This window comes from Glandiceps talaboti, chromosome 22, assembly GCF_964340395.1.
Source record: "Glandiceps talaboti chromosome 22, keGlaTala1.1, whole genome shotgun sequence".
Taxonomy (NCBI): Eukaryota; Metazoa; Hemichordata; class Enteropneusta; family Spengelidae; genus Glandiceps; species Glandiceps talaboti.
The window spans coordinates 415,939-443,896 of NC_135570.1; the positions used below are offsets into that span (position 1 = coordinate 415,939).

At 34.8% G+C, this 27,958-nt stretch overlaps 1 protein-coding gene across 1 annotated transcript; it reads right to left on the reverse strand.

Annotated features, from left to right (window-relative positions):
• Window positions 1–4,468: 4,468 nt before the first annotated feature.
• LOC144452185 (zinc finger CCHC domain-containing protein 24-like) lies at window positions 4,469–26,328 on the reverse strand. The gene is made up of 4 exons (XM_078143227.1): window positions 25,894–26,328; window positions 24,255–24,428; window positions 9,388–9,552; window positions 4,469–8,107 (listed from the first exon to the last, which is right to left on the reverse strand). Exons 1-4 carry the CDS (start codon window positions 26,242–26,244, stop codon window positions 7,994–7,996), a joined length of 804 nt encoding a protein of 267 aa, XP_077999353.1. The 5' UTR covers window positions 26,245–26,328; the 3' UTR covers window positions 4,469–7,993.
• Between the last annotated feature and the right edge of the window lie 1,630 nt (window positions 26,329–27,958).

Below are 27,958 nucleotides of genomic sequence, written 5' to 3' on the forward strand. Positions count from 1 at the left end.
TTCATCTACACAGCCCAAGTAATGTTCACCAATGCAATCGGTCTGGTTTTTGACTTCAAGTTGTTTACATGCACACATACACAACTAGCTCAGTGTTCAGTTGTGCTAAAAACTCAAAACAAAAATACATACATCGATCTATACTATATGGACGGGGAGAGCACTGAAAGAGTAGTTTAAATTTTTGAGAAACAAACAACACTTTTCATTTTCCCAATGGGAAATAAAATTGTTTCAAAAACTTTTGGCAAACATGGAGAACTTAAATGCACATAAAATACAGCAATTTGTGAGATTGGCAAGTGGAATTAATTAAGTTATTTGTTATAAGTCCCACTTGTGCTTTACATCCAAAACTCTCCTCAATTGTGAGTTAAAATTTTCACCTAAACTGAGTCGATCATTCTGTTTACTAGTCTATAAACTATACACGAGGTTGTTTTCTACGATCTCTCTCTCCACTGTATAGTGAAATGGCTTTCTCTAGCACAGACATTCTGTTCTCACCACTGACACCTGTATTGGAACGTTGATATAAACATGATGACATTATTGCATTCTGATGTGGCTTGAATTGAGTTTGTAGTAAACTGAACAAAGTAACCCCAACCACCTGTAGTTTAGTGGGCTGTTTGCTACCCTTTCCCCAACAGGAGATTTAGCTAGATTTCAGTAGAATTTGTCCATTTGAGTGTGAGATCCTAGAAAACGGGCCATATGAATAGTTTTTAGACTGTTTAACAGAGTTACCGAAAACAGGACAAAAGTAGTTATGGTGTAAAAATATGCATGTAACAAAAAAATTTATTGATGTGGCCTCATGTAAATATCAGCCATGTTATTTAATGATACAGCTGATCGTAATGACAGTAACCCAATATCTGTACAAAGCTGGCATATATTCTGCACGCCAATTTAAACGTCCCCATGAACAGCTAAGAATGTGAAGAATTCTGTTTACAGTCCAGGCAAGCTGTTATCTAGTACAACGTTGATTAGAACAAGCGTTGGCAACCCCTGCCAGCCCATTACAAGTGAAAGTCATACTCATACTATACCATCATGACTAGATTCATTTCAACGTATAAATAGAAAGTGACTCCACACTGTCATTCGTCAATCAACTTTGACCTCACTGTTATATTGTAAATTTTTAAAATCTTTTCTAGATTTTTAAATTGTTTCTTGTTTGATTATAAATGATAACCCACAAGCCTGAAATCGAGTGATTCTCCATTAAAATTTGTTCTTGGTTTTCAATTTTACCCAAACCAGATTCCAATCTTATTTTTGTTATCTGGTGAAATAAATTTCATTCATTCATTCATTCATTCATTCATTCATTCATTTGTCCACCCTTGGGTAGATTGTTTGTTTTTACTCACTAATTTGCATATCATCCTCAAAGACAAACCATAACAACAGACTACAGCAAAGTGTCGACTGGACACTAAATTTTCTCAGAGCACATTTTTAGATTATACTTTGTTTTTCCATCTGGAAGTGTATTTGTTTCCCAATATGGACATATGGAATGTCCTTAGGTGACAAACATGTCTATTAATTTTAATTGCTGCAGTCAGCATAAAGTATATCCTTTGATCTATTATATCGAGTTAGTTTGATTGTTACTTTCTTTCTGTGTCTTAGTAACAGTGTTTGATTTGACCAATTCATAGCAAATACTATCAGTTTATTATAGTCAATTGAAAAGTGACTTATTGTTAAATCATGTAATGGCTAAATGAGATTAAGATTCCGTTGCCGTGTCTAGTGCTTTACAATCTGATTAAAATCTGATGTGTGAATACAGTTCAATTGCTTTATTTATCAGACCATTTCCATCATATATTGCTGTTTGTTTTCAATTTTTTTGTTCAAGGAATGAATCTTGTACCCTATATGGAAATATAGAATATCCTTAGATGACAAACATGTCTATAAATTTCAATTGCAGCAGTGCCAACACATCAGAAAACAAAATAAAAATCAAACATAAATGAAAGAAATGGTTAAAGAAATCAAGCTAATTCCTACATCCAGTTTTCATCAGTTTGAGCAGTTTTAAGAATTTGCTATAAAGCTGCAAACTAGTGACAAGGAGCATAAATACACTCACTAGGAAGTCTGTACAATTACTCTATGAACCATATATGTGGCTGTGGGGTTGTTTTTGATAAATAAATCACAGTTAGTTATAGGCATCAGTCATCATATCACTCCATTAACCTTGACCACATACTTCTAGGCCAGATACAACCTCACGTGCTCCTCAGACTTGCATCTCTGGTAACACAGTATATTTCAACACATAGGCAATAAATATTGATAGAAATGGATGCTTGACATGCACACATATACACACCACCATCACCATCACCAGCATAATAAGCCATGGACAGTTCAGGAGACCTCCTCTGCATGTCAGGATGTGTGAGTTTATTTATACTGTGGCATGAAACTGTCTTGATGCATACCTGAGGTTGGAGTAAGATTATTAAGTGTATGCTTCTGTCTGTGTGTGTGTGTACCTGTCTGTGGACAAGATATCTAAAAAAAAATACAACCAACAGTGCTGTAGCACAACTGTAGTTGGCTGTTGGTATGGGCGTGGTCTTGTTGCTAGGCATATTTGCATACATTTCTGGAATCTTTATTAATTTGACCACACTTTCCAGTTTTCATCTTTGCAATATAAACCATCATTCAGCCATTGCTATGGGTGTGCTCCTGTTGCTAGGCATATTTGCATACATTTTTAAAATGCGTATACACTTACCTACCCATCTCAGTTGTTATCTTTGTGATATACATCATCAATTCACTGTTGCTGGGTGTGGTCATGGTTGCTAGGACCAAGTGTCAAAAGAATTTCAACAATAACTGCAGAATAACACCTCCAGAAACGTTCCCACCAAATTTCAACCCCATTCACCATGCAGTTTCAAGATATAAGTTTTTGAGATGTTTAGACCTAATTTGCATATCTCTGATGGGATCATGTTGTGAATACAGCTTCATCATCCTCAGATGCATCCCAATCAAATTCCGGCCCAATCTGCTAAGTTTTTATAATTATAGAATTTTTTTACCAAAAAGACACATTTTAGACCTAATTTGCATATCACTGATGGGATCATCATTTCATGAACACTTCTTAATCTAAACACCCCTAAAAATGTTCCCACCAAATTTCAGACCGATCTGCCCAGTAGTTTGTTTTTTGACCAAAAATCATGTTTTAACCCAAATCACACACTAGTGGTAAGATCATTTTGATTTGAACAATCTCCCAACTAGACACCAAAGGTTATAAATACACCCACCAAATATCACGTCAATCGGTCCAGCTGTTTTTGAGTTTAAGTTGTTTACACACACACACACACACACACACAGACAGATACTTGGCCATGCCTAGTACTACTGAACCTTATCAGTTCAGTTGTGCTAAAAACCACTGCATCAATTCTAATGAAGCTTGCTACACATCTTCCTTATGGTAACACCAAGAACTGATTAGATTTTAGTAACATCCTATGAATAATAATGAAACATTTGCATAATTAACTATTTTCAGTAGTTAGTGCTACCCGTATATCTACAGAATGCAAGCTTGAAATTCTACATAATCTGGTACATATATTTCTGATAACAAAGCATCTGTCCTCAAAATATTGTTGATGTAGCTTGTAGTTTTAATTAGTTATTTGCATATTTATGTTTTCAGTAATTACAAATCACTGCATTGCCAACTTGGAAAAATCTTCATACAGTATGACCTATGCTAATTTGAGTACTGATCCAATGATCTATAAACTTTGAACATTGCACACTAGCTATTCAGTACCATGAGAAATAGACAACATCTGCAGGCAATCTTGCTGGAGAATTCGTCAAGATAAATTCATACAATCTCTTCACTATTTCATCATATCATTTTTTCGTATTTCATGTGATAGTGAGGAAACTGGTTAGTAACTACATAGTCTGTAAGGTACGCCATGACGGGGCGCCCTCAAACATCGGCCAACCCCTAGAGGAGGCCGGTGAAGGCGAAACGTCAAACGTATCTTACGGTCTAGTAAGCACACTAATCACTCTGCACACTTATGTTAATAATAGCCAGGGTACCATTCAAAACTCATCCAACGATTTCAGATTGGCAAAGGCAACATTTTAGTTCAGTGACTGGATGACTAACAGTATTTTCCTGTAAACCATACAATCTTATTACAAGTAAATTCCACATTATGATCAACATAATGGAGCCTGGGACAGCAAGTACCCACACCAACTGTATGTACGTTATTTATGTGTGTGTATGTGCATGCATGTGTTATGGACGTTGGATATGGGATGTAACATGTGTTGTAATGGATCTATGAACATTTTGTATGTATCATTACTGTACATAATGTAGACACACACACATACACTATACATACAAGCACTTGCAATACTCTGTGTAACAGCCCATATATTTTTATGTGCAAGAAATTCGTCTACAAAACAAAAATATACATAGATAAGAAACACAGCAAACAAAACCTCCATATTGGCTTTTGCACTGACTCTAAAATATCATAGTATGCCAAAATATTACCAGTTGACTGGATCAAGCAATCAAAATAAAACAAAGAAATATGAGAAAATACACATCCCAGAAAAAAATACAAGTCTAGAACTGAACCATTCAGTGGTAAATTCACAAGAAATTCAAAAAGGCAAACAATATATTCCTGCCTATGTGTTGAGTGAGGGTGACCATAATAATATAAAAGTCAGTTACCTTGAAACAGAACATCTTCTGACTATGACAAAAATGTTTTAAACATTGCTACATTTTGTATCATTTAGGTTGATGTCTTGAATCTTGTTCACATTGCTACATTTTATTGCATCATGCTTGAAGTAAAATTGTTACATTTTAATCCTTGTCAGGTGTGAATCACACACACATAGCCGATGTAGAAAATGTGGCAAAGGTGGTACAATTTTAATGATTGCAGACAACAGTCTGTTTCAGGTAAACTGATTTCTATTATAGATTATAGATTAGACTCTCAAGACGATGGTCTACAACCAAGTATTAGTAAGATTTCACAATTTATAATATTAACTACAAATCTTAAATTCACATCAGAATCAAAATTATGATATACTTCAGATAACTCAACTCAACCCACACAGACTATAATTGCCTTAAAATACAAACAGCAGTCCAAGTTTTCATCAAATATTATTTTTCCCACACTTCACAAAGAACTCTACACAATAGTGGTAATTAGAGACATCATACATGTATCAATTTTTTGTTTCCTGTGGTGACCTTTGACCTTGTGAAGAAAATTGCAGTACACATAGATATTTTCATGACTAGAATGTTGGCATTTTACAGTCTTCAACAAATTCCCAAAAGACTAATTTTCTCACAAATTATTGACTGTGCCTGGTGTGTTTATGTACAACACAAGTTGACATTTTAGTGACTAAGTTTTTGTTTTCCAGGGAAATAAGTGGAAAAAGTCTTGGAATATTTTTACAGCAATTTGATTGTGGTGGTTGATTTTGCCTACTGAATAAATACAGCTTAGTGGACAAAATATGTCAATTATCTTGAATATGGTGGTCCCAAACTAAAACATGGGAAACAGAAAATACTATGAACATCCTTTAAAGGAAACCCTCTTAAGTAGTATTTGTGGACTGAGGTTCTTCCCACGTATCTCTGTGTATCTTATGGGAAGACTTCAGCCATTACTGTTATGAAATACATGAAGTGAGAAGCAATGTATGAAAATTCACCCAAAATAATTCCATATAGTTACATTTCTAGATAACTATATTACATTTTGTGTCATTTCTTCCACAGAACTGAGAAACTTAATTTTCATGTTAACAAAATTGACTCTGAGCTTATTCTGGAAAGAGTAGATGTATACCTACTTTGTGAAGTTAAGGAAATCACATTTGATGGCTCTTTAAGCTGCTTTGCACTTATTTTCACAAAATACACACACATTTCTTGAAAATCTTCATTTTTAAACAGGAAAGTCTAAAACATTCACTAAATAAAACAATACATGAAATCCAAACTTTTTAAACAGGTCTCATTTCGTCCAATATTTGTACTTCAATAAAGACAATCCATTCGTTACACATTGCAATTTTTGTCCACTGTACCAGAAATGGTCAGATTCCAGAAATCAGATTCCAGAAATATATAGAAACACCAGTTCAGATTTCAAGAATTATATAGAAACACCAATTCAGGAATTCTGAGGAATTCTAGAATTGCAAACTCACACCTCATAAATCTTGGATAATATTATGCAATAATATGCAAATATGGGACCAGGAAGGAATAGATAATGAACCAATGAGAACACATAAACCTAGTGAGGTGTACAAAAACTGAAAATTTTCAGAAAGATATACATATGAGAGTTAAATACTTCTTCGACCCTTCTTAATCTTTGTTTGAATCTTAGATTAGATAGATAGATAGATACAAGGCAAACCATTTCCAGCAAAGAAACCATCATAATACACAAAAATTTACCCTATTTGGAAAAGTTTCCATAATCTCTACATTTCAAAAATCTGTTATATTGAAACAAGATATATATAGCTAGATACACACAGAAATCCCAAATATCATTTCTAAGTTTAAAAGCAAGAATATATTCAATCAAAAAATCGTAAACACTACATAACATCAATAACGAAGCTTTCGGTGATACTGTATGGAAAGCAATACTGATAAATATAAGTGAATCTAACAGCTGTTGACATTGACAGCCCAGCATAGCAGTTCTCCAGGTCAACATTCCAAGATGCCAACCTTTCAAAACATTCATACGTGACTCATATTTATAAGTTTAGTATTTCTCAAAATGTATCTCCTTTTAGAGTAAACATACATGATTGGTCATCATTTAAAACACCACAATAAATCTGTTCTATATCCATACATATAGCCTCTAGTCCGTCTGGAAAATTAACCCACAATTTTTTGTAACAACATGATTGTCATCAGAAGATCTGTTATGATAATCACTTTCCAGGTTGCTATGAAGGAGTAACTGCGACACTTGGCTATCAACGTACCCCTCTCTGCATATAGATACCATACTGTCTGCTTGGATTCCATCAACAGATAGATTTGGTCGTAGTTTCTCAGAATTAACACCAAAACACAGAATTGTGCATGTAGTCCCCTAGAAGGAATGTAAAACAAGTCACCAAGTGCAAAAATTGGCAATGAGCCGAGAAACAAGCCAAAAATTGGCACTGTGCCAAGAAGCTGGCCAAAAAATATTGGCCGTGAGCCAAGAAGTTGGTGATTGGCTGTCAAGAAGTTGGTACATGACATTATTATTAGAAGTGTAATACATAATACCTTATTTTAGCACATTGGTTTATATAAAATATATAAATTTACATCTTGTTAGAGCAACTACCCTTGTTTGCATAGTTTTGTCTGACAAAATATTGATTATTCATTGGATATAATTAAATTTCTTCTTGTCACATATATAATATCATACTGGAGTGCAAATATTGGTCAAATGAGACAACTGTTAAACTTTCCTGTCTTTTTTCACTGGAAATTACCCAAACTAACTGTCATCAGTAGTGTTCATGGTTGCCATGGTGACTGTTTCAGTGTACCTCAAATTCTGAGAAACAGTGGCCAAACATTTTGGGAGTAAAATGGATTTCAAGCTGCCACTGATAAAATTCTAGTTGCCTATCTTTTCCCCAAATAGTACATCAGGTTTATTTTCTTTTTATGAAAGTCAACATTGGATTGAAATATCACAAAGTCACAAGATATTGTGGACCAATATCTCAAGGGTCACGATGAACCCACAAGCTGCCCGTTAATTGTCTTGGTATTTCCTTGGTTTGATTGCAATAAAACTTGGCTATCACTATGACCTGGAACACTAGTGAAAACAGTTGATTCTGGTGTTTAGTTGGTTTTTTACTGCACACGACGACAGTAATATCCCAAAGCTTTACACTTCTCACACAGGTGCTGAGGGTGTTCCTTACTTTGGTCAGAGACATCCAATCCATCAGGCTTCTCTAGAGGGCGCTGTAACAATAAAAACAACCCAATTTGAATTTTAGGTGGAATATGAAAACAGTTGTTCTCCTGGTGACAAAGAAACTATGCACATTCAGTTTATTGTGTATCAGGTTCTGCTTAGAATTGATGATGTTATAATTTACTCTGTTTAAAAGTAAAGTATCATCTATAGGTGTGTATGCATAATTTAGGGGAAATGCTTCAATGAGATGTTTTCAAAAATGTCGATTCAACATAGTTAGTTGAAAAAATATGAAATCCTTTTCCTCGTAAAAGGATAAATTTTACACATCTCAGTTTTACATTACATGTAGTCACAAATAAGATTGACTTTTACAACCTAGCTGATTTTCATGTCATGACTATATATATCTCATTGACTGATATCATGCCAGATAATGTTTGGACGGTGGAATCACAGTGAACATAACTTTATATATCATATTACACACTTGAGAAGAGGTCTTTATTACATTCTGTAACCATGAAACATTGCAGGGAGCAAATTTTCAAAGTTTGAAGTGGCATATTAAGACAGGTTTCCTTGACTTCTTAGTGAATATATAGTATGTCATCAAATTGTTGATATATGTCTAATTACCAGCTTTGTGTTCTACCAATGACAAATTAATGTTAAGGATACACTAGCAAGTAGAAAATGACAGTACATGTATCAACATCAATCTTATAAACTCAGTTTTTGCCTCTTTAAATGACAACAAAGCGATGTTTGCCAGACTCAGAAACGTCTGTGGACTTCCTTTTCTTCAGGATACTTGTCACAAAATGTGATGCTTCTACATATAGTTGGTATTATCAAAGTGGATATGTTCCACATGTTGACTAGATATCATCTGGCTAGATTAGGGGATGGACTCCATTTAGTATAAAATACATAAACTGATTAGATGAGATGTTGAAACTATTCCCTAAAGGCACACACGTAGTTGTGTCTGGCACAGATTACAAGGTACTGGGATGTTTCTTTTCAATTACATAAGAGTGTTAAGAGGTGACACATTCCCAGTACAATTCCCACACTCTTGGAAAAACGATTTTGCCCACAAAAATAGAAGTTTGACACAGTAGTGTTTTATTTGTCTACACCAAATCTCAAGGCAATTGGTGTTTTTTGACTTTAACTTGTTTACACACACACACAACCACACAGACATTATGTGATGGTTATGGCCCCAAGAACTATTTTAGTGTTCAGTTGTGCTAAAAAAGCTGGGGTAGAGAGCAGTATGTTTATGAGGGGAGGAAGAGGCAGACATCATACATACCTGTTTGTGTGGGTAGACATTAATATGACATTTAATACACTCTTGTCCCATGTTGGCCCAACTGTTACCACTCATCCATTTACGTTTACATTTTGGACACTTGTACTCCCCAAAACATCGTTTCTTTCCTTGGTACGGTGTCAATCCTTCCCCCTTCGGTCTTGCCTATAGAACAGACAAACAGATCAAATCATTTACACATTTCTTTCTTTTTAACGTCCTCATCAAAGCTCCTGTGTGAAGTTGAAATAACGATCTTGACAGTAGAAGTTGAGTCTTGTTTAACTTACAAACAAACCCATTTTCATTCCTCAAGACCCACTTGTACTAACGTCATGATTTTGTAGTTGGCTTGAACCGGCCCTGCTTCATAAGAAAACAATCTCTTTCAGTTTAATAATTGTTACTATGCTTTCTTTAATCATACATACAATGATGATAGGTTTTTAATGCATTGTTTGCAGTGATTTGACTAACCAGTAACCTCTTTACATCACTATCTGTGATTTTTGATGTGCTGTCTCACTAACAATGTGGTTTACAAGATGAACTCAAACTGATTGGTCAAAATGTGGAGTGATAACGCATGTCAGCCTAAATCGCATTACAAGCAGCTAGTGAGATAGTCACCAAAATCACAGATTACGATGTAAACAGGATATTATTTTACACTAAAAAATATTGTGTTAATTTAAGAAATGTGCTTGTACAAAATATGATATTCTGTTTTGTACATTGACAAGATAAAAGTATTGACAAAGGTGCAACAATGTTTATTTCCTTAATGTGATGAACTTCACGTCTTTTGTAGACAACATTATTGCTGCAAAATTTATATATTATGGATTAACTATATCTATTTATCTGAAATGTGTTTAGTATTTAGAATTAATCGTATGCTAATTCAACATTCACACTGATCTAAGAATATTTTGTTCAGGAACAGTACATTGTACACTTTAATATCTGAGAAATGTTTCTTGTTGGAGAAATTTAATGATTGTATTAGTAAGTCAATGGTCACAGTTATAGAATACTTGTGTAGCAAAATGTAACAGTTTATCTGAGATTTATGAGTTTATCTTTAATGTTTGATGAATTAACAGTTGGACAATAAGTCAACTTTATCAGTGATCTTTGCACACAAGATTCCATTTGCTGAACAACTCAGGAAGTAATAACGATTGAAAGAGAAAAGTTTTAACAGCTGCCCTTCTTCCTGAACACTGACCCTTTGTTTTTGTTTTTGTTTTTTGATCTTTCAAATTCAATAAATATGTTCTGAAAAACAACACAAACAGGTGTTTAGCATATCAATCTACAGCCTTCCATTAAATGACACTGGATTGGAATTCTAGATATGAGAATTTCATCCAAGAATTTCACCCTTTCACTCGTAAACATTCCAGGACAATGTTGTCACATTTTTCATTTTGAAAAGTTTGAAAATTATTGCATATCATATTTGTACCCTTATTAATAAATCTTTGTACAAGTAACAGTTGTCATGGACACTGAGATTTATTATTGAGTTTCGTGACAGGACTAAAGCTATACTATTATAGTTTGTGTCAGTGAGTGTTTATTACCTAACGAGTTGAGTTATTTGAGACCACTATCAAGTTTTGTAGTATGTCATTATTATATGACAGCATCAGACTCAGTGGGTGCTGGTTTTGTTTTCTCTCTCTATAATTCTGAATTGTGACGTGCAAATGTAACTTTGTTCACTGGATATTACAGAAACCAGTTATTGCTGGCATTAGGGGTATATAATCATAAATGTGTATTTATGTCTGGTGTGAGTGTGTGTGTATGTGTGTGTGTCAGTCTGAATTTTTAAATGCATGATAAATCCATTGAGTTGAAAGAGTATAACTGATAATGTTACAGCAAGGTGTGAAAATATACACTTTGTTATGGTTCATTAAGTCTGTCACTTTGCAATTCTATACAGAAGACCATGAACAACAAAACAAAACAAACAAATTTGACAACTTTACTGTTTGTGGCAGTATAAAGCTGACAGTTTTACACAGTCAATTAAGTTTGCTGGTGACATTTTGAATATGTTGTTTCCTTCTTGACATGACCTGAACTACATGAAATATGTCTTTAAGTATCATCCAAAGTTAACAACCTTTCAAAGTTTACTTTCTGAATAATTAAAAATATATCCCATAATGATGCTATTATGTGTACCCCCATACATGATTGACCAGATGTGAACAACAGCTGGGTTGTTACTTAGTACCTCTACCCTGGGGATGTTAAGATTTAGGTCATGCCCAAATGTAGTTACACCTACTGTGATGTATAAACTAACCCCTGGAAATCATTAAGCTCTACTTTTTATGCTTCTATGCATAAACCTAAATTACACAAACAAATAGATATTTGGTTGACCTTTGCTAATTAGCAAGTAGATAGTAGATAGAGTGAATGACAGTTTGCAAACTGATAGTGTGAGACTACTGTGGCCCAGCTGATGAAGTTAATAAGCTGCATGTCATGTCAGACTTCAAGGCCAGATGCTATATACACTTGAGACATATGGGAGAGGTCAGAACTCAGTTGATAGCAATGAATCTAATCTACATGTACCTAGTCATTATGGAGTCCATATCTGCTATTATTAACTCTTGCTACAAAAAGTTATGTTTTTCATATCTTTATGTTTAATCTTTTATACATGCATGAAAGTAAATGAAATAATGTGCAATTAACATGAAATAATGTGTAAGTAACATGAAATAATGTGCATAGAAACATTGAGAAATACATAAACTGACAAGAGAATGAATGAGTTGATGGTCGTACAAAAAATTAATTATGGACCTAAAATGTCATGATTTTGATCATGCATGAACAACCTCAAGTTTGTCACTATTAATATGATAAAACATCAACTTAAGCCAAATAAAAGTTTATACATCATCTTCCAATTAGCTGGTAGGCTAGAATCAATCACTAACAACATCTCATTGGTCAAAGAATTATCAACCTTTAAGCATTGCCTTTGTCATATACATACTTTACTAATATACAATAGTTCTTGTTAGATAATTAACTCTAGAGTGCCAGTGGACATCAACTTTGGTCTTGAACATCATTCCATGTTCATAACAGTTTATACATAAATTTAGCCTGGCATGTTTTTAGCCTGACATGTTTAAAGTGTTCTTGATCGAGATACATTGTTAACTGCACAGGTCTGTTTACTTCGTTGTCGAGAGACATGGTTAGTTGCATGATCATACCACCTTCATATTGGTCGATTTATACAATACATGTACTTCAATTTCATAGAAAACACACTTGGCTATGTGATTGCCCTTAATACACACACTTTAATTTCAGTAATGAAAGAGTTGTGGTACCATATGTTATCTATTCATCATACCCAAAGATACAAGTATCATATCAGACTTCTCATTCTCAAGTCATTTGAACTTTTATATTTACTATAAATATGTCAATGACCCTACGGCGGAAAAGGCATGTCTTCAGAACCTAACCCAGTTTACTAGTTAATCATCTTGTATGAAGGAAGTTTGAAACAAAAGTATAAACAATACTAAGCAAACAAAGTTGAATTACTACCCTTCAAGTCTTGTGCCAATTGGCAATTAGTTGTAGACATGTGTATCATTTACAGTATAATTTAATGAATCAATCAATCAATTTACAAAGCACTAGTTTACAGTACAACATCTAATTAGCATATATCTTTAATTCCCATTAGCTAGGGGTATTGCCATAATTGTTAGTTGGCAATTGTAAATAAAATTGCCCTATACAAACTGTTATTATGGAAGTTCAGAGACAGGTAGCATATTACAGGAGGCTCTGAAAATAGATTCTAACAAAAGTATGCGAACACATGGAATACATGGATTGGAAATCTTTTTGCTAATAATAAGTCTTGTCTACATCTCAAACACATCATGTATATAACTATAGATTCATCCTGCCCAGAAACCCATTCACCAGACACTGTACAGTTGTCAGACCCTCAAGCTTTGTGACCCAGAATTGGCTTATCCTGAGAGTATAGCTGTGAGTAACATATAATATATCGCAAACAGTGCCTGACTGTACAGGATATCGGCATCATCAAGTTTCTTATTTATTGCATTTTTGGAAGTTGTAGTGAACTATTAATCATTACACATCACTGCCAAAATACAGGGTGATGTTTTGAAAAGTTTGACAAATGAAATAAATAATTGACCTAAGACTGCCAATACTACTATATCGCAGAATCTTCATCACAACAAGATGAAGTGAGTTGGGATGGGAATTAGTATAACAAGTCTTTGGTGTAATATGACTCATCTGTAATGCAGGACCTAACCATCACTACACCATTTATCGTAAAGGTTGAAAAATCATGCAGTCATTTACTGTTTATCATGTATGTACTAAGACAGGCGACAAAAATTAGAACACAGAGAACCTAAGTTTGGTGAAACTAGTTTTTTGTTAATTTACCAACGAAAGTTATCACTAGTAGAAACCACGCGTGTTAAGGGGATGACCTTCTGACATCTGAACCTTCAGAACTGACACTAGGACCTTGTCTCCAAATGGTGCACAGCTGGTAGATGTTCTCAATCAATGACAATCTCTAAAACTAGATTTTAAGTTTTATAAGCAAAAGCTCCATGTGTAATTAATTATAATTTAGCTTTGAAGTTGAAGTTCAAAGATCAACTTGTGCAAGACTACGTAAAACTTTAGATAAAAGTAGATTAAAGTATATTAGTCTACGGTTCTTTGAATTTTAACATGAAATGTGCATCACTGGTAGGTTTTATTTATTTAGGAAAGTTTATGTTTAGACGATAATTACACAATCATTCATTCAATCCAACTAACATTTCACAAAACAGACATCAACTAATTATTACAGATTTTTACCTTCCATTTTCTATCAAAATACCTTGTAACCAAAATATTACAGTTTTTTTCAACAAAAATGTAACTTTCAAAATAAGTTAAAATATTGTTAGCAGGTATTACTAGTATATTATTATTCACCCATAGTTTGTACCCCTTTAAGTGTTAGCAGGTATTATATTATTATTCTACCCATATTTCTCTCCATTCAGCTGGAAATTACTTAAAACTAGACTTTTTCACTATTCATCAACCATACATGGAATTTATTCCTATGATGCCATTTGCTGAACAATAAGATTCAGAATACACAGAAGATAATAACTACCCGGTACCAGTGACACTAGTCAAATTAAGAGATGTAATAGATATGGTATAACACTCAGTGTGGATTTTTATCCTGAACTTTTGGAGGACATACATGTATAATATTATACGTCCCTATTACAGGACCTCTTCATCCCGGGACACTAGTCTGTGTAATGTCATTAAAATGAAATATGAGCTATGATTTCAAGTACAACTATAGATGAAAAGATGATACTGTCCTATTTTGACATTGCTGTCATGGTAACAGTGTCACTGATATCAGCAACACCAATTAATCACCAAATATTGGAGTTAACAGATATTGTCAGCTGTAGGCGATTGATGTCAACAACTTCCATCTCAAACTGAATGCTAACATCTACAGCAAGTTTACATCATTAGTGGAGTTGGATTAACCTTATTTCTGATATCAAATAACTGCTAGTCAATGGGAGGCTAATAATTCACAATTCACTTTCCCAAGTTCTGGTGTTGATTTGAAGTTTTTTTTTCAACAATTCTAAGAAATTTAGAATAACAGTGTTTATGTTAAAGGTTGTTTAAAATGATTAGTTGTCTATACGAGACCAGTGTGGGTAACAGAGAGAGAAAGGATCAAAATCTGGTAAAACTTGTATACATGTAGCTTTACATACTATATACCAATCATTCAACATATTTTAGCAATTGCAATACCTTCCAATTTACAAATGTTACCAACAAATAACAATAAAGTTATAAATTATGCCCCTTTATGATAGTAATTACTTTCAAAGTCTGATCCTCCAGGCAAGTATGTGTTTTGGGGTTTTGAGTTAAAACCACAACTTACTGAAGTTAACAACCAAGAAAGCATTGCTATATCATAATGATAACAGATATACCGATAATTGGTATTCATACATTAAGTTTACAGCAGGATCTGTAGTGACACTGTGTGTCCTGCCAACAAACTTTATCACCTGTAGAGATATGTTTAAACCTACTTTATAAACAAACTGTTATATTACAATTCAATGGTTGGCTGCAAAAAATCAATTGACTGGTACAGTTATAGGAAAGAGTTGGTCCTGATCACAACAATACTATTTAAAGGCCAAGGATTCAATCCTAGGTACTTGCAGGGCATTAAAGGCTTACAAGTTACACACACTATATTTTATTCTAAATCAACTATTTTACAGCTCTTCCAGACAACTAATTCTCACACCTGGTAGAGCTGGGTCTTTAAATTGTTATGACTCTACCAATAACGATTTGCATTCATGCAAAGAATCCAGTATTGAATCTCAGATCTCTAAAGACAAACAGGAAAAGTAGAAGATGCACTTTATATGCACTGGTAAAGGAAATGAACTAAATTTGTGACAAAGTTCAAGATGACAAAAGTCATCTCTGAGAGTATGATATAGTCATGCACCCCAAATTGCACGTACCTCTGACTTTAATACCAAGGTAAAACTTTAGTGGCTCAGATGGTGAAGCTGTACATTAGTTGTGGTAAAACCACCATAGATTAATCTTGTTATTGGTTGTACTTGTCTGCTGCTCAGTTTAAGTGTAATTTGTGACATTACTCACAACACATGGAATACATCATGATGTGGCCCACTGGACAGCAAGTAGGCAATACGTATGGTTTGTCATCACTGTTAAACAAAGACATCCTGTTCAGATTGTAAACTGACTTGGGGGAAATTTACTAAATTGATTATGTAGAACTCAGTTCTTCAAGCTCCCTGGTATCAGAGTTTCGTTCATATATTATGATTACAAGCCCACGACCAAATCCCAAGATCTCAAATAAGTATTTTCTCATTAGTGGTATAAGATTAGATTTGACCAACCTTTGTTTGAGGCCACCATTTTCATAACTCTTTCTACCAGACAACTGTTTTTCATAACTAAATCTAAATCTTAACCCAATATAAGCCTTTAATGTATGTGAATAAAACTCTTCATTTTTTCAACAATTTGACACATTTTTCTCTGCTCTTGGAATACAAATATGTTGAAACTAAATGAACTAAATATGGTTACTTGTAAGCCTTAAAACTTCAGATGAATTCAAAGACAACTTTTGATAGTAACTAAAGGACACTTGAACAGTAAAACCACCTAAAAGTTTGTCTTGTGCTGTTGCCCAACTATGATGCCACCATCTTAACATCACCATGGTAACTGTATATAAGTAGAAATCTGACGTCAACGAATGTCTTTATGTCTATGTAGAGTAATATTTCATGTGATGGTTATTTCTGTAACTAAGTCACCCCTGTGCCTATAGCTTTCGCGGCTGGATAATTGATATGGGTTGACCCCACTGATCTTTGCAATATTTATCCTTGTTTAAACTTAAACATACTCAGTTCATCAAGACGAGATGGTGAAACACAGACTGTGTGGCTTGCTACCAATTTTATCAACTCGATTCTCAACTTACAACGGTTGGTTGTCTACTAAATCGTAATTTTCAGGGTCAGTTCAGGTTCAAGTTTTATGAATACAGATGTTGATACCAATGTCCACTTTTGGTAGGCAGTGGTTCACACAATTGCTATCTTCACTCTGGGCTACTAGCACTGTCCACTTTTGATAGGCAGTAGTTCATGTTTTTGGTAGGCAGTACTTCACGCAATTGCTACATGTATCCTCACTCTGTACTACTAGCACTGTTAAAGTTTGGTCCAAGAAAGTTTTTGTTTATAAAAGTGGCTAAGCTACATACCTGCATTTTTACACATATATGTAGCTCAGTGTTATTCCTTATTTCATCCATATAATGGAACAAAGTTTGCAATGTAAAATTAGCAGTACATTGCTAAGATATCACTATACATATTACTTGTACTATACTTGTAGAATAGAACAGTACATTGCTAAGATATCACTATACATATTACTTGTACTATACTTGTAGAATAGAATAGAACAGTTTTGTATAAGACTTGACAACAATTTACTGGAGATTTATAAATAGCATTGTATTTGTTTATTTTATTTTACCTTCTAGTGTAAAACATTTATGGTATGAAACAAACATTCTAATATAATCATGATTCTTTGTCTTTCTTTTCTGAGTTGATGTTTTAATCAGATAGATAGCATGTTTGTTAATTCTCAACTCTGATTCAAATGTCATCTCTATATAAAATAATTATGTCTTATTGGACAAGGCTCCTTAATAATCACCAGAATATATTGGTTGGTAAAAAATAAGACTGTTGTTTGTGACTTCATACCCACTACATTAATACCCCCCCCCCCAATTGTTTACCTATTTAGTGCATATAAATTCCTGCCATCATTCAATCCATGTATTCATAGCTGTCTTCTACAATAGTCCAGCTGGCTATGTATTGGTAATGCTGTGTCATATCAAATGCCCCCCCCCCCTCATACATGTATGTGTCAACTTGATATAACCCCGATGCAATGAATTAGACCTGGGTACCAAAAACTTTTGTGGTGTCACTGTTGTTGCTCTTAGTTAAAAGTGGCACAAGCCGAGTTGATAAGCTTTTTACTCAGCTGAAAATGCTTTATGATAGAATGTTTGATTATTCTATTTTAGTCCACTGCAACTCTTCAGTGCTATGACAAATCATCTTACCACTGACATTCTCATTTGTTGGTTGCACGGTTGATGACACACCTGGGGTTACATCGTCATTTGTTGTTTGCAAGACTCAGTCATTATCGTGTAATTGTTTCTAATAGATTTGTCTCTGTTCTGTGATTTCTAGAAGACATACATACAGACATCAATTTTAACATGACAATATCTTTGTTAGGAACACTTCATTTGCCTCTAACATTATCTCTAAAAGACAACACTATTGCATGTATATCAATTCCTTATTCCCAAAGGTAAAATGTACATAGCACTTACTGAAAAGTTCAAAAGGAACTTTAAATAAACAGTATGATTTTCTTGGTTGTGGTTTTGCTATCATGGCTATCTCATATGTCCAAAGCATATTTGTCTTACAGCTAATGGGCTGGAACAGTGTCTGGTGGGACTTAGGGACAAGATAAATATACACCAAATGTTAACACAAATGAAAATGTGGAGGTCTTCCTTGAGATATGTACAATCTCTAGCGATAATATGTAGCAGTGTCTGAAACATAGCGTTACTTACATGTAACACTGTATCATTGCTTAGTATAGAACTGGATAGCCTGGCTTTATGCCTTAGTGTTACTTGTCAGGGATATTGGGTGTCAAATGTGATGGTAAATGAAATGTGGAGTCCTATGGCGAGATGTGTACTGAAACTCAGGGTCATTATATGTATCATAGCCTTTATGTAGAGTTAGATAGCATGGTGACTTGCCAATATTACTTGTCAGGGACACAAGAGACAAATGTACTATGACCCATGCATCTACCAGTCAAACACAGGGTTACCAGTACTACAGGACATTGCATTGCCTTTGTACAGAGCTGGACAGCATGCCATATGGCTCTACAAATTTGGCTAGGTTACATACAATTGGACACAGGTTATCAGAGAATATAAAGTATGATGCACTGTTATTGAAGATATCACTATAAAATTCATATCCATGCATGTAACTGGTACTGCCAAAGTAAAAACTGAAACTAAGAATAGTGAGTTCCATCCTACAATTTGTAGGGAGTAAAACTTCAATGACATTAAACAATATGGTAATTGGTATGTTGTATACACATTTCTCACAGCAGACTTTATTTTCTGGAAGAACACAACATTCACAACAGTTTGATTCACCTCAACTATTTAAGCAGGATTCTCAAAGAATTGGAGATTAGACAGTGGTCCGATTCATATTTTAATTTGCATGTCATTAGCATAATTATTTAAGATGTAAAAATCCGAAAATCTTAGGTACACAGGATTAAAGACCATACTAGATATTTTCACCACGAGAAAATTTTCCAATGCCTTCTGCTAGTTCAATGTTCTCAAAGACTTATTTTTACTAATTACTGACTGGTACATTGTGTTCATGTACAAGAAGGCATCTTGGTCACTATTTATTGATATGTTTTCGTGTCCCTGGGTTTCCATATTTTTTTCATGGGCTAACTATTTGATTTCTTGACAACAGTTTTTCTCCTCCACATTTTTATCATATATTATATTATAAATCTAAAATGACCCTAGCCTGTAATTAAACTTTCTGTTTTTTTCTCTTTAGTCCCATATTTTCCAGTAAATTCTCCCCTGGTCAGTGATGGCAATAGAGTTGTATTATTATACAGCAATAAATATAGCTGTCAAATCAATCAAGACAAACAGTTATTTATTATTTGTGACATCATAGTCAGCCTTGGTTAATTTAATTACTATTACATCAAGTTACATCCAGTACAAAAAAAAACACATCTGAAATTTGAGAGAGAATTACATCAAATATGTAGAGTGATATATAGTGGCATTATGAGACAACATTGCATTGAGTACTTAGAGTGACAAAAAAGTGGTGATCTGAGAAGACAATATTATGTAACCAAAACTGACATCTAATAGGACATTATAGTTGGTTCAAAGTAACCAAAACTGACATCTAATAGGACATTATAGTTGGTACAAAGTAACCAAAACTGACATCTAATAGGACATTATAGTTGGTACAAAGTAACCAAAACTGACATCTAATAGGACATTATAGTTGGTACAAAGTAACCAAAACTGACATCTAATAGGACATTATAGTTGGTACAAAGTAACCAAAACTGACATCTAATAGGACATTATAGTTGGTACAAAGTAACCAAAACTGACATCTAATAGGACATTATAGTTGGTACAAAGTAACCAAAACTGACATCTAATAGGACATTATAGTTGGTACAAAGTAACCAAAACTGACATCTAATAGGACATTATAGTTGGTACAAAGTAACCAAAACTGACATCTAATAGGACATTATAGTTGGTACAAAGTAACCAAAACTGACATCTAATAGGACATTATAGTTGGTACAAAGTAACCAAAACTGACATCTAATAGGACATTATAGTTGGTACAAAGTAACCAAAACTGACATCTAATAGGACATTATAGTTGGTACAAAGTAACCAAAACTGACATCTAATAGGACATTATAGTTGGTACAAAGTAACCAAAACTGACATCTAATAGGACATTATAGTTGGTACAAAGTAACCAAAACTGACATCTAAAAGGACATTATAGTTGGTACAAAGTAACCAAAACTGACATCTAATAGGACATTATAGTTGGTACAAAGTAACCAAAACTGACATCTAATAGGACATTATAGTTGGTACAAAGTAACCAAAACTGACATCTAATAGGACATTATAGTTGGTACAAAGTAACCAAAACTGACATCTAATAGGACATTATAGTTGGTACAAAGTAACCAAAACTGACATCTAATAGGACATTATAGTTGGTACAAAGTAACCAAAACTGACATCTAATAGGACATTATAGTTGGTACAAAGTAACCAAAACTGACATCTAAAAGGACATTATAGTTGGTACAAAGTAACCAAAACTGACATCTAAAAGGACATTATAGTTGGTACAAAGTAACCAAAACTGACATCTAAAAGGACATTATAGTTGGTACAAAGTAACCAAAACTGACATCTAATAGGACATTATAGTTGGTACAAAGTAACCAAAACTGACATCTAAAAGGACATTATAGTTGGTACAAAGTAACCAAAACTGACATCTAAAAGGACATTATAGTTGGTACAAAGTAACCAAAACTGACATCTAATAGGACATTATAGTTGGTACAAAGTAACCAAAACTGGCATCTAATAGGACATTATAGTTGGTACAAAGTAACCAAAACTGACATCTAATAGGACATTATAGTTGGTACAAAGTAACCAAAACTGACATCTAAAAGGACATTATAGTTGGTACAAAGTAACCAAAACTGACATCTAATAGGACATTATAGTTGGTACAAAGTAACCAAAACTGACATCTAATAGGACATTATAGTTGGTACAAAGTAACCAAAACTGACATCTAATAGGACATTATAGTTGGTACAAAGTAACCAAAACTGACATCTAAAAGGACATTATAGTTGGTACAAAGTAACCAAAACTGACATCTAATAGGACATTATAGTTGGTACAAAGTAACCAAAACTGACATCTAATAGGACATTATAGTTGGTACAAAGTAACCAAAACTGACATCTAAAAGGACATTATAGTTGGTACAAAGTAACCAAAACTGACATCTAAAAGGACATTATAGTTGGTACAAAGTAACCAAAACTGACATCTAATAGGACATTATAGTTGGTACAAAGTAACCAAAACTGACATCTAATAGGACATTATAGTTGGTACAAAGTAACCAAAACTGACATCTAATAGGACATTATAGTTGGTACAAAGTAACCAAAACTGACATCTAATAGGACATTATAGTTGGTACAAAGTAACCAAAACTGACATCTAATAGGACATAAGATGAAGAGTAAGGTCATTTTCATCTTTATTGACAGATTGACACCATGGCAATGGGAATCATGGTGATTGTATTTGAAAAGGTCATTTAACTTGTCTCCCAACTGTGAGGTCACAGTACCTTCATTTTGGTCAGACTAGGAGACAAATTGGAATCTACCAGAATGGATTCTGGTTGACATTTATATCTACAAAAACTATTAAAACTCTCCACTGGCTACTTGTTCATGGTATTGTACATATTACATAGTTCTATTTACAAGTGTTATCTGATCCATCATGCCTTGTTAGTTTTTAATACAGTTCAAATACACATTCCTATGTTGAGGAATTCTGAGCTCACAAAATGAACTTCACAAACATAACTTTCTTCTAAAAAGACAAGTAATATGCAAATGTTCTTATTACATATGCATACAGAAACTTTTAGTGACAATTAATTATTTCTCCTTAGATTAGATATACTTTATTGTCCATAAAAACATGGAAATTCTTCTTGACACCAGACAAACATGAAATGTAATAAAAGACAAGACAAGACAAGCGCACACAGACAAAAACACCAATGTAAAACTGAGGGTATATATACATCCATTTAAAAAAATAAAAATATATAAAAGTGCTTCCTTGTGTTACAGAAAAATGAAAGAACAAGAGCATTAAATATTGCATTTACACTTTGCCAAGACCAAGTTTAAAAGTTTTACAGCAGATGGAATAAAGGACTTCTTATAAACATCTTTTTGAGCTCTGGGCATCATTCTTACAAAGAATCATTGAAAACTAAAGAAAATTGTCAGTCAATGTCTTGTGATTTCATATGTTATCATTTAGTTTCACCAATGTCAGATGCCATGTATATAGTAATGTTGATGGTTTCAATATTTGAACTGTCCCCTAAAATAGTCCAGCTAAACCAAAATGGGTCCGATTCACCACTGTGTTTATGTTTGCAGTATTTGTGTACTTTCATACAAGACAGTGATGTATTGTTTTGTAGCATGGGGGTCTAAACAGGCAGTTCCATGTTAGTCATTATTTACTGAGAGGTACTCTATGCCTTCATCTCTGCAGCTCTAATTTCAAAATGTGAAAGAGATACCATAGTGAACTGCAGATGTGTGGACTAGGCCAACATTCCAATATGGCGGCTCAGGAATGTCTAGTCAACTATGTTGGATTAAGACGTAGCTAATGACAATAGCAGATACACAAAACAGTCTGGCATACAAACATTTTTACTGTCATTGACATCTACAATATCTGTATCTTGTCTGTATTTTATGATGAGATTTACCAAAACATTCACAGGAACAAGGTTTTTACTGAGCAAACATTTCACAGACCCTATCTGAAATCAGTGTCAGCATTTACACAAAGACACTTCTCAGTCTTCAAATATTTCTCTTTTTCATATTATTCTGTCCTTGTTATTTCATTTCAACAATGTGTGGGCATCTTAACATATTTTAATTTCATCTTGTTGAAGATCCATATGCATCGTACACACATTGAGGATGTTGACTACATGTAATATCCATAGCTACACATTTGTTATAACATGTACAAGGCCACACAAGAAATATCATCTTTTCTGACATTCAGACAAACTCACTTATGAGACCATGCGAATGAAAAATGTTCTAAATACTAGCATACACAATTTCTAAGTCTAAAACTATGTAAAATAGTTTATAGACAGCTACAATCTCAATATCAGGACCACATATATTGTGTTGTTTTTGAAACTTTTATCACTTATCAAAACTCTTGTCAAACAAAATAAAGGCCAAAAACAGGGTTCTCTGAACAAATGAAGTGATAAGTTGAATTTACCTGTATTTTTTTAACTAACTGTATATCTTGTCTTTGAAACATAGAACACTCTACATGTTATATATAGATTACAAGATCAATTACACCATACATATTTTCTGAACAAATATGACTGAAAAACATTAAAAGAGATTATCTCTCTGAAATATATTACCTCCTATCCAGCCAGGAAGACCCCATATCAAGATCGGAAGGTAAACAAATAGAGGGGCAGATCACCAAGGAGCAATTTCTGAACAAAAAAGAAACATCGGGTACGTGCGACTTTCATCATAAATTATGACTTCCGACATAGTTGCAATTTAAATATTACCCTGTAAACATATATCAAAGTTTGTTTTGGGATTACGTTTGAACTTACCTGCGGACAATCTTTGATGTAGTGACCCTTCTGGAAACATAAATGACATAAATAGGTTGGTGGTGGTCGCTTCCCTGTTTTTCTATCTACGAGTGGCGTGCCGAGGGACAAATCGTTAAATTGGTCCGCAATATCTCCAATACTACCATACGGTGATGGCATCAACTTTGAAGGCTGTGTGCAAGAACGAAAAGAAATATGAATATCTTTATCTAACCTTTGGGTTCATACAGTATAAATAGAAAGACAGGGACGTGTAAAATTCGTTGCAATAAAGCGAGGAGAGCACAGATTTTATATTTGAAAGTGAGAACATGTCGGCTTACGTTAACAGCATCAATCCGTTCACCAGGATGGTTCCGTGGAAAGCATACATCGAATAACGTTAGTGGTGAATGTTCGTAAAACGGATTGACACCCAATGCTGGGTTCATGTCTGATGTCTGTTTTGGACCTCGGACCACCACAGCTGACACGGACGGTCAAAATTATCTTGCGAAATAAACGAAGAGGCTATAGTGGGGAAATTTTATCCCTGTAAAGTAGTGTGCGTTGTCAATCAGCGAGGCCGTGTGTGATAGAGATAGAGCTGCAAGAGTCGATCTACTTTAGGAGGTTTGTACGTCGGCGATTGGCCAGAACCGCATTCCAAGACAACGAGATCGGCTGCGGGATGCCATCTACGTCAATATGTATGTGATTTAAAACCGGCCTGTCATCTTATATTTCTCCACACGCCATTTTGAAATGTCGACTTAGGGAACTAGTTATGAAGTTTGCCGATGCGCTGTCCTGTGCTACTTAAACATTTGAAAAGAAGTTCCTAAGACCCAGCTTATATACGGACTACGGTCTTACATGTCTACATGCCAAATTAAGCTGAATTAACGTGTACACCATGTTCAACGTTTAAAATGTTTACATTGTTGATAATGTTACTTGCGTAAGAAAGAAAGAACGGAAGTTCTGCCAACATATACGATGTCCGCCATTTTAATGCGAAAACCGTTGCCCTAGACGCTTTGAGAGCTGATCATATATCGCATTAAACGAATTTCGGAAATACCGGGTAAAATTTCAAGAAGCGAATCTACAATAAATTCCTTAACATACCGGAGGATAGTTTCCAAGTTCAAGTTTGGACATAATCACACGCCAATGCCGAATGGACGCAATACTTATCATACGTAATATCTATGTAAACTAGAGAGAGAAGATCAAACACTGGTGAATACTCGATACACGTCAAAAGCAAATACAGAAACGCTTATCGTTGTTAGCTGTGTGTTACTACAGTGTAATCAGTGAATATCAAAGCGATGAACTCTAAGACAAACCTTACAAGAAATATAAGTCCATGTTTCGGTAGTCAAGATCTGTGGCAATTAGTGACTGTTTGCAAGAACGGTTACAAAACTTTGTGACACCTTCGTTTACATTTGAAGTTAGAATTGCTGGTCGAGTACGTTGGTATGTTTGATTTGCAGTAAAATGTATTATATGTAATAGTCTACGAGATTTAAAACAATGGTCTTTCCGATTGCATTGTTTCTGCTTAAAAGAAGCAGGAACAAGTGCCCTCTGTTCCTATGTTATGTCGCGCAACGTTGCGGGAAAGAAAACATAAATAAGTGCCTACCTCGCTGTAGTTGTAGTTGTTGGAGTAGTTTGTATTGGCGATGTTGGGACCATTTCCTACCGTCAAGTTGTTCTGTTGAGATGAGTACTTCTCAGCTAGATTGTATTCGTATTGTCCCTGTGGTGGACGGTGGTGGTGATTGTTAATTTGTTGGTGATGGTGGTGGTGATGGTGGTGTTGTTGTTGTTGTTGATGCTGTTGTTGATGCTGTTGCTGTTGCTGCTGTTGTTGTTGTTGTTGTTGTTGCTGTTGTTGTTTCTGCGAGGTTTCTTGTAAAGTGAGGTACATCCAGTTTAATAACTGTGCTGGTTTGCACAGCGATGTACTCGCATCGATCGTTGACAGAGACATCTTCGACGGACTTCGACGCTGCCGAACCGATATCGGCCACCACCTTCCCTCTTCAATTACAACAAGCAGAGTTGGGCCTCAGAGTGTTGCTAAACTAAGTTGTGTACTGTTCAAATTACACGGCTAACTGCCAATCATGCGAGAAATCGGTCACTATTATCCAATATAGAGGAAAGGAACCAATCAGAGAGCAGTTTGTATTTAGAGATATATATCATCAGAGGGGCCGACCAGGAAATCTAACTTGAGCTTGTTAGCCAATCAAATGATAATGAAACTGTACTGGGCGGAACTAAAACTTAACAGCTGGTTTCTATAAATCTCGGACAGACATGAAACAGATAGTTATTCCCGTACTAGCAGACAGAACAGTACAAGTAAAGTTTTGCCTGTTAAGAAGCTCTCTAAAAGTGAAATAAAGTCGATGGAAGCCTGTCCCGGTGAAATAATTGTATGAAAGTGGTTCAAATCTGCGAACATGGAACATCTTTCCTCGGTAAATTCATATATGCGCATATTTAGTAAAACACCATCCTTGATGCGTACGGTGGAAAAAGCCGCAAAAATTCGACCACCACTTAATTATCTATTTAACGGGATCACGTGCGTCACAGTGGTTAAGTCAGTTGTCATGGACACGGTTGCTACGATCCTTTATCCGGGCCACGGTCGCGGCCTCTCCCTGTCGGTCATGATAATAATGCGGTCTCCGTAGTGTTCGTCTGTTGTAAACTGACTTTCCAAAAATACGCTAGCGCAAGAAATCTTAGAAACGAAAAGAACATATTATAATATTTAGCTAGTTCACAACCACCCCACCAGTAGACAAACCCAAACATAAATAGAAATGTATGACAATTCTATGAACATCATTTCATAAAACTATTTTTTCCATCGGAATGTGTTGTATCAGGCAGCCGTTATTCTGATATAACACTGCCGCAAAGGATTGAATAACATGGAATTACAGTCTGTAATAGTTATCGATTCTCTTTAGCTTTCAGGGTGGGCATCTAACTTTACAAATGTGGACAACATGCAAATTGACAAGCTTTTACTTTCGTCATAGACCCTCCACCCTTTCGTGTGAAGCTTGAAAATTTTATCTCGAGGCAAGTCCAACCAACATGACAACAAACATATGGACAACGTCCGACCCTTTTTCAAATAGGTGACACACTTTATGGGTGTTGTAACAATAGGCAATTCACAATCAATTACAATCAATTGTAATGTTCTCTTTTGTTACCCTTTGTGTTAGACTAGTTACACTGTCTAAGTAACATGTCTGATGAGTCCCACTACTTATGGTCAATTTCCTGCTCCATCACCTATGGTGTAAAGTGCCTATTTAGTTCTGAAGACTTCCTTTTATGTGTGGTCTGAGTCAGGTTCACCATAGTCCAGGCCTTCATGAAAGGTTTTTATGGGTTCACAAAGTACTAAAAGACCTGTGAAAACTTGGCACATACCACCACTCACAATCCCTATCAGTATCACATACACACAGCAGCCCTGGAATACAATGTGTACTGTTGTGCACAGACCAAACATTGTACACGTATCTGATTTGATAGTGAGCATATGGTATAGTCTGGAGAGGACCGTGATACAGTAATACCTTGTGCACCAACAAGCCCGGCCAACAACCAGTTATTCACAGGGGTACTCCTGAGGGATGGGGTGTGGGATGGGGGTGTGGGGTTATATGTTT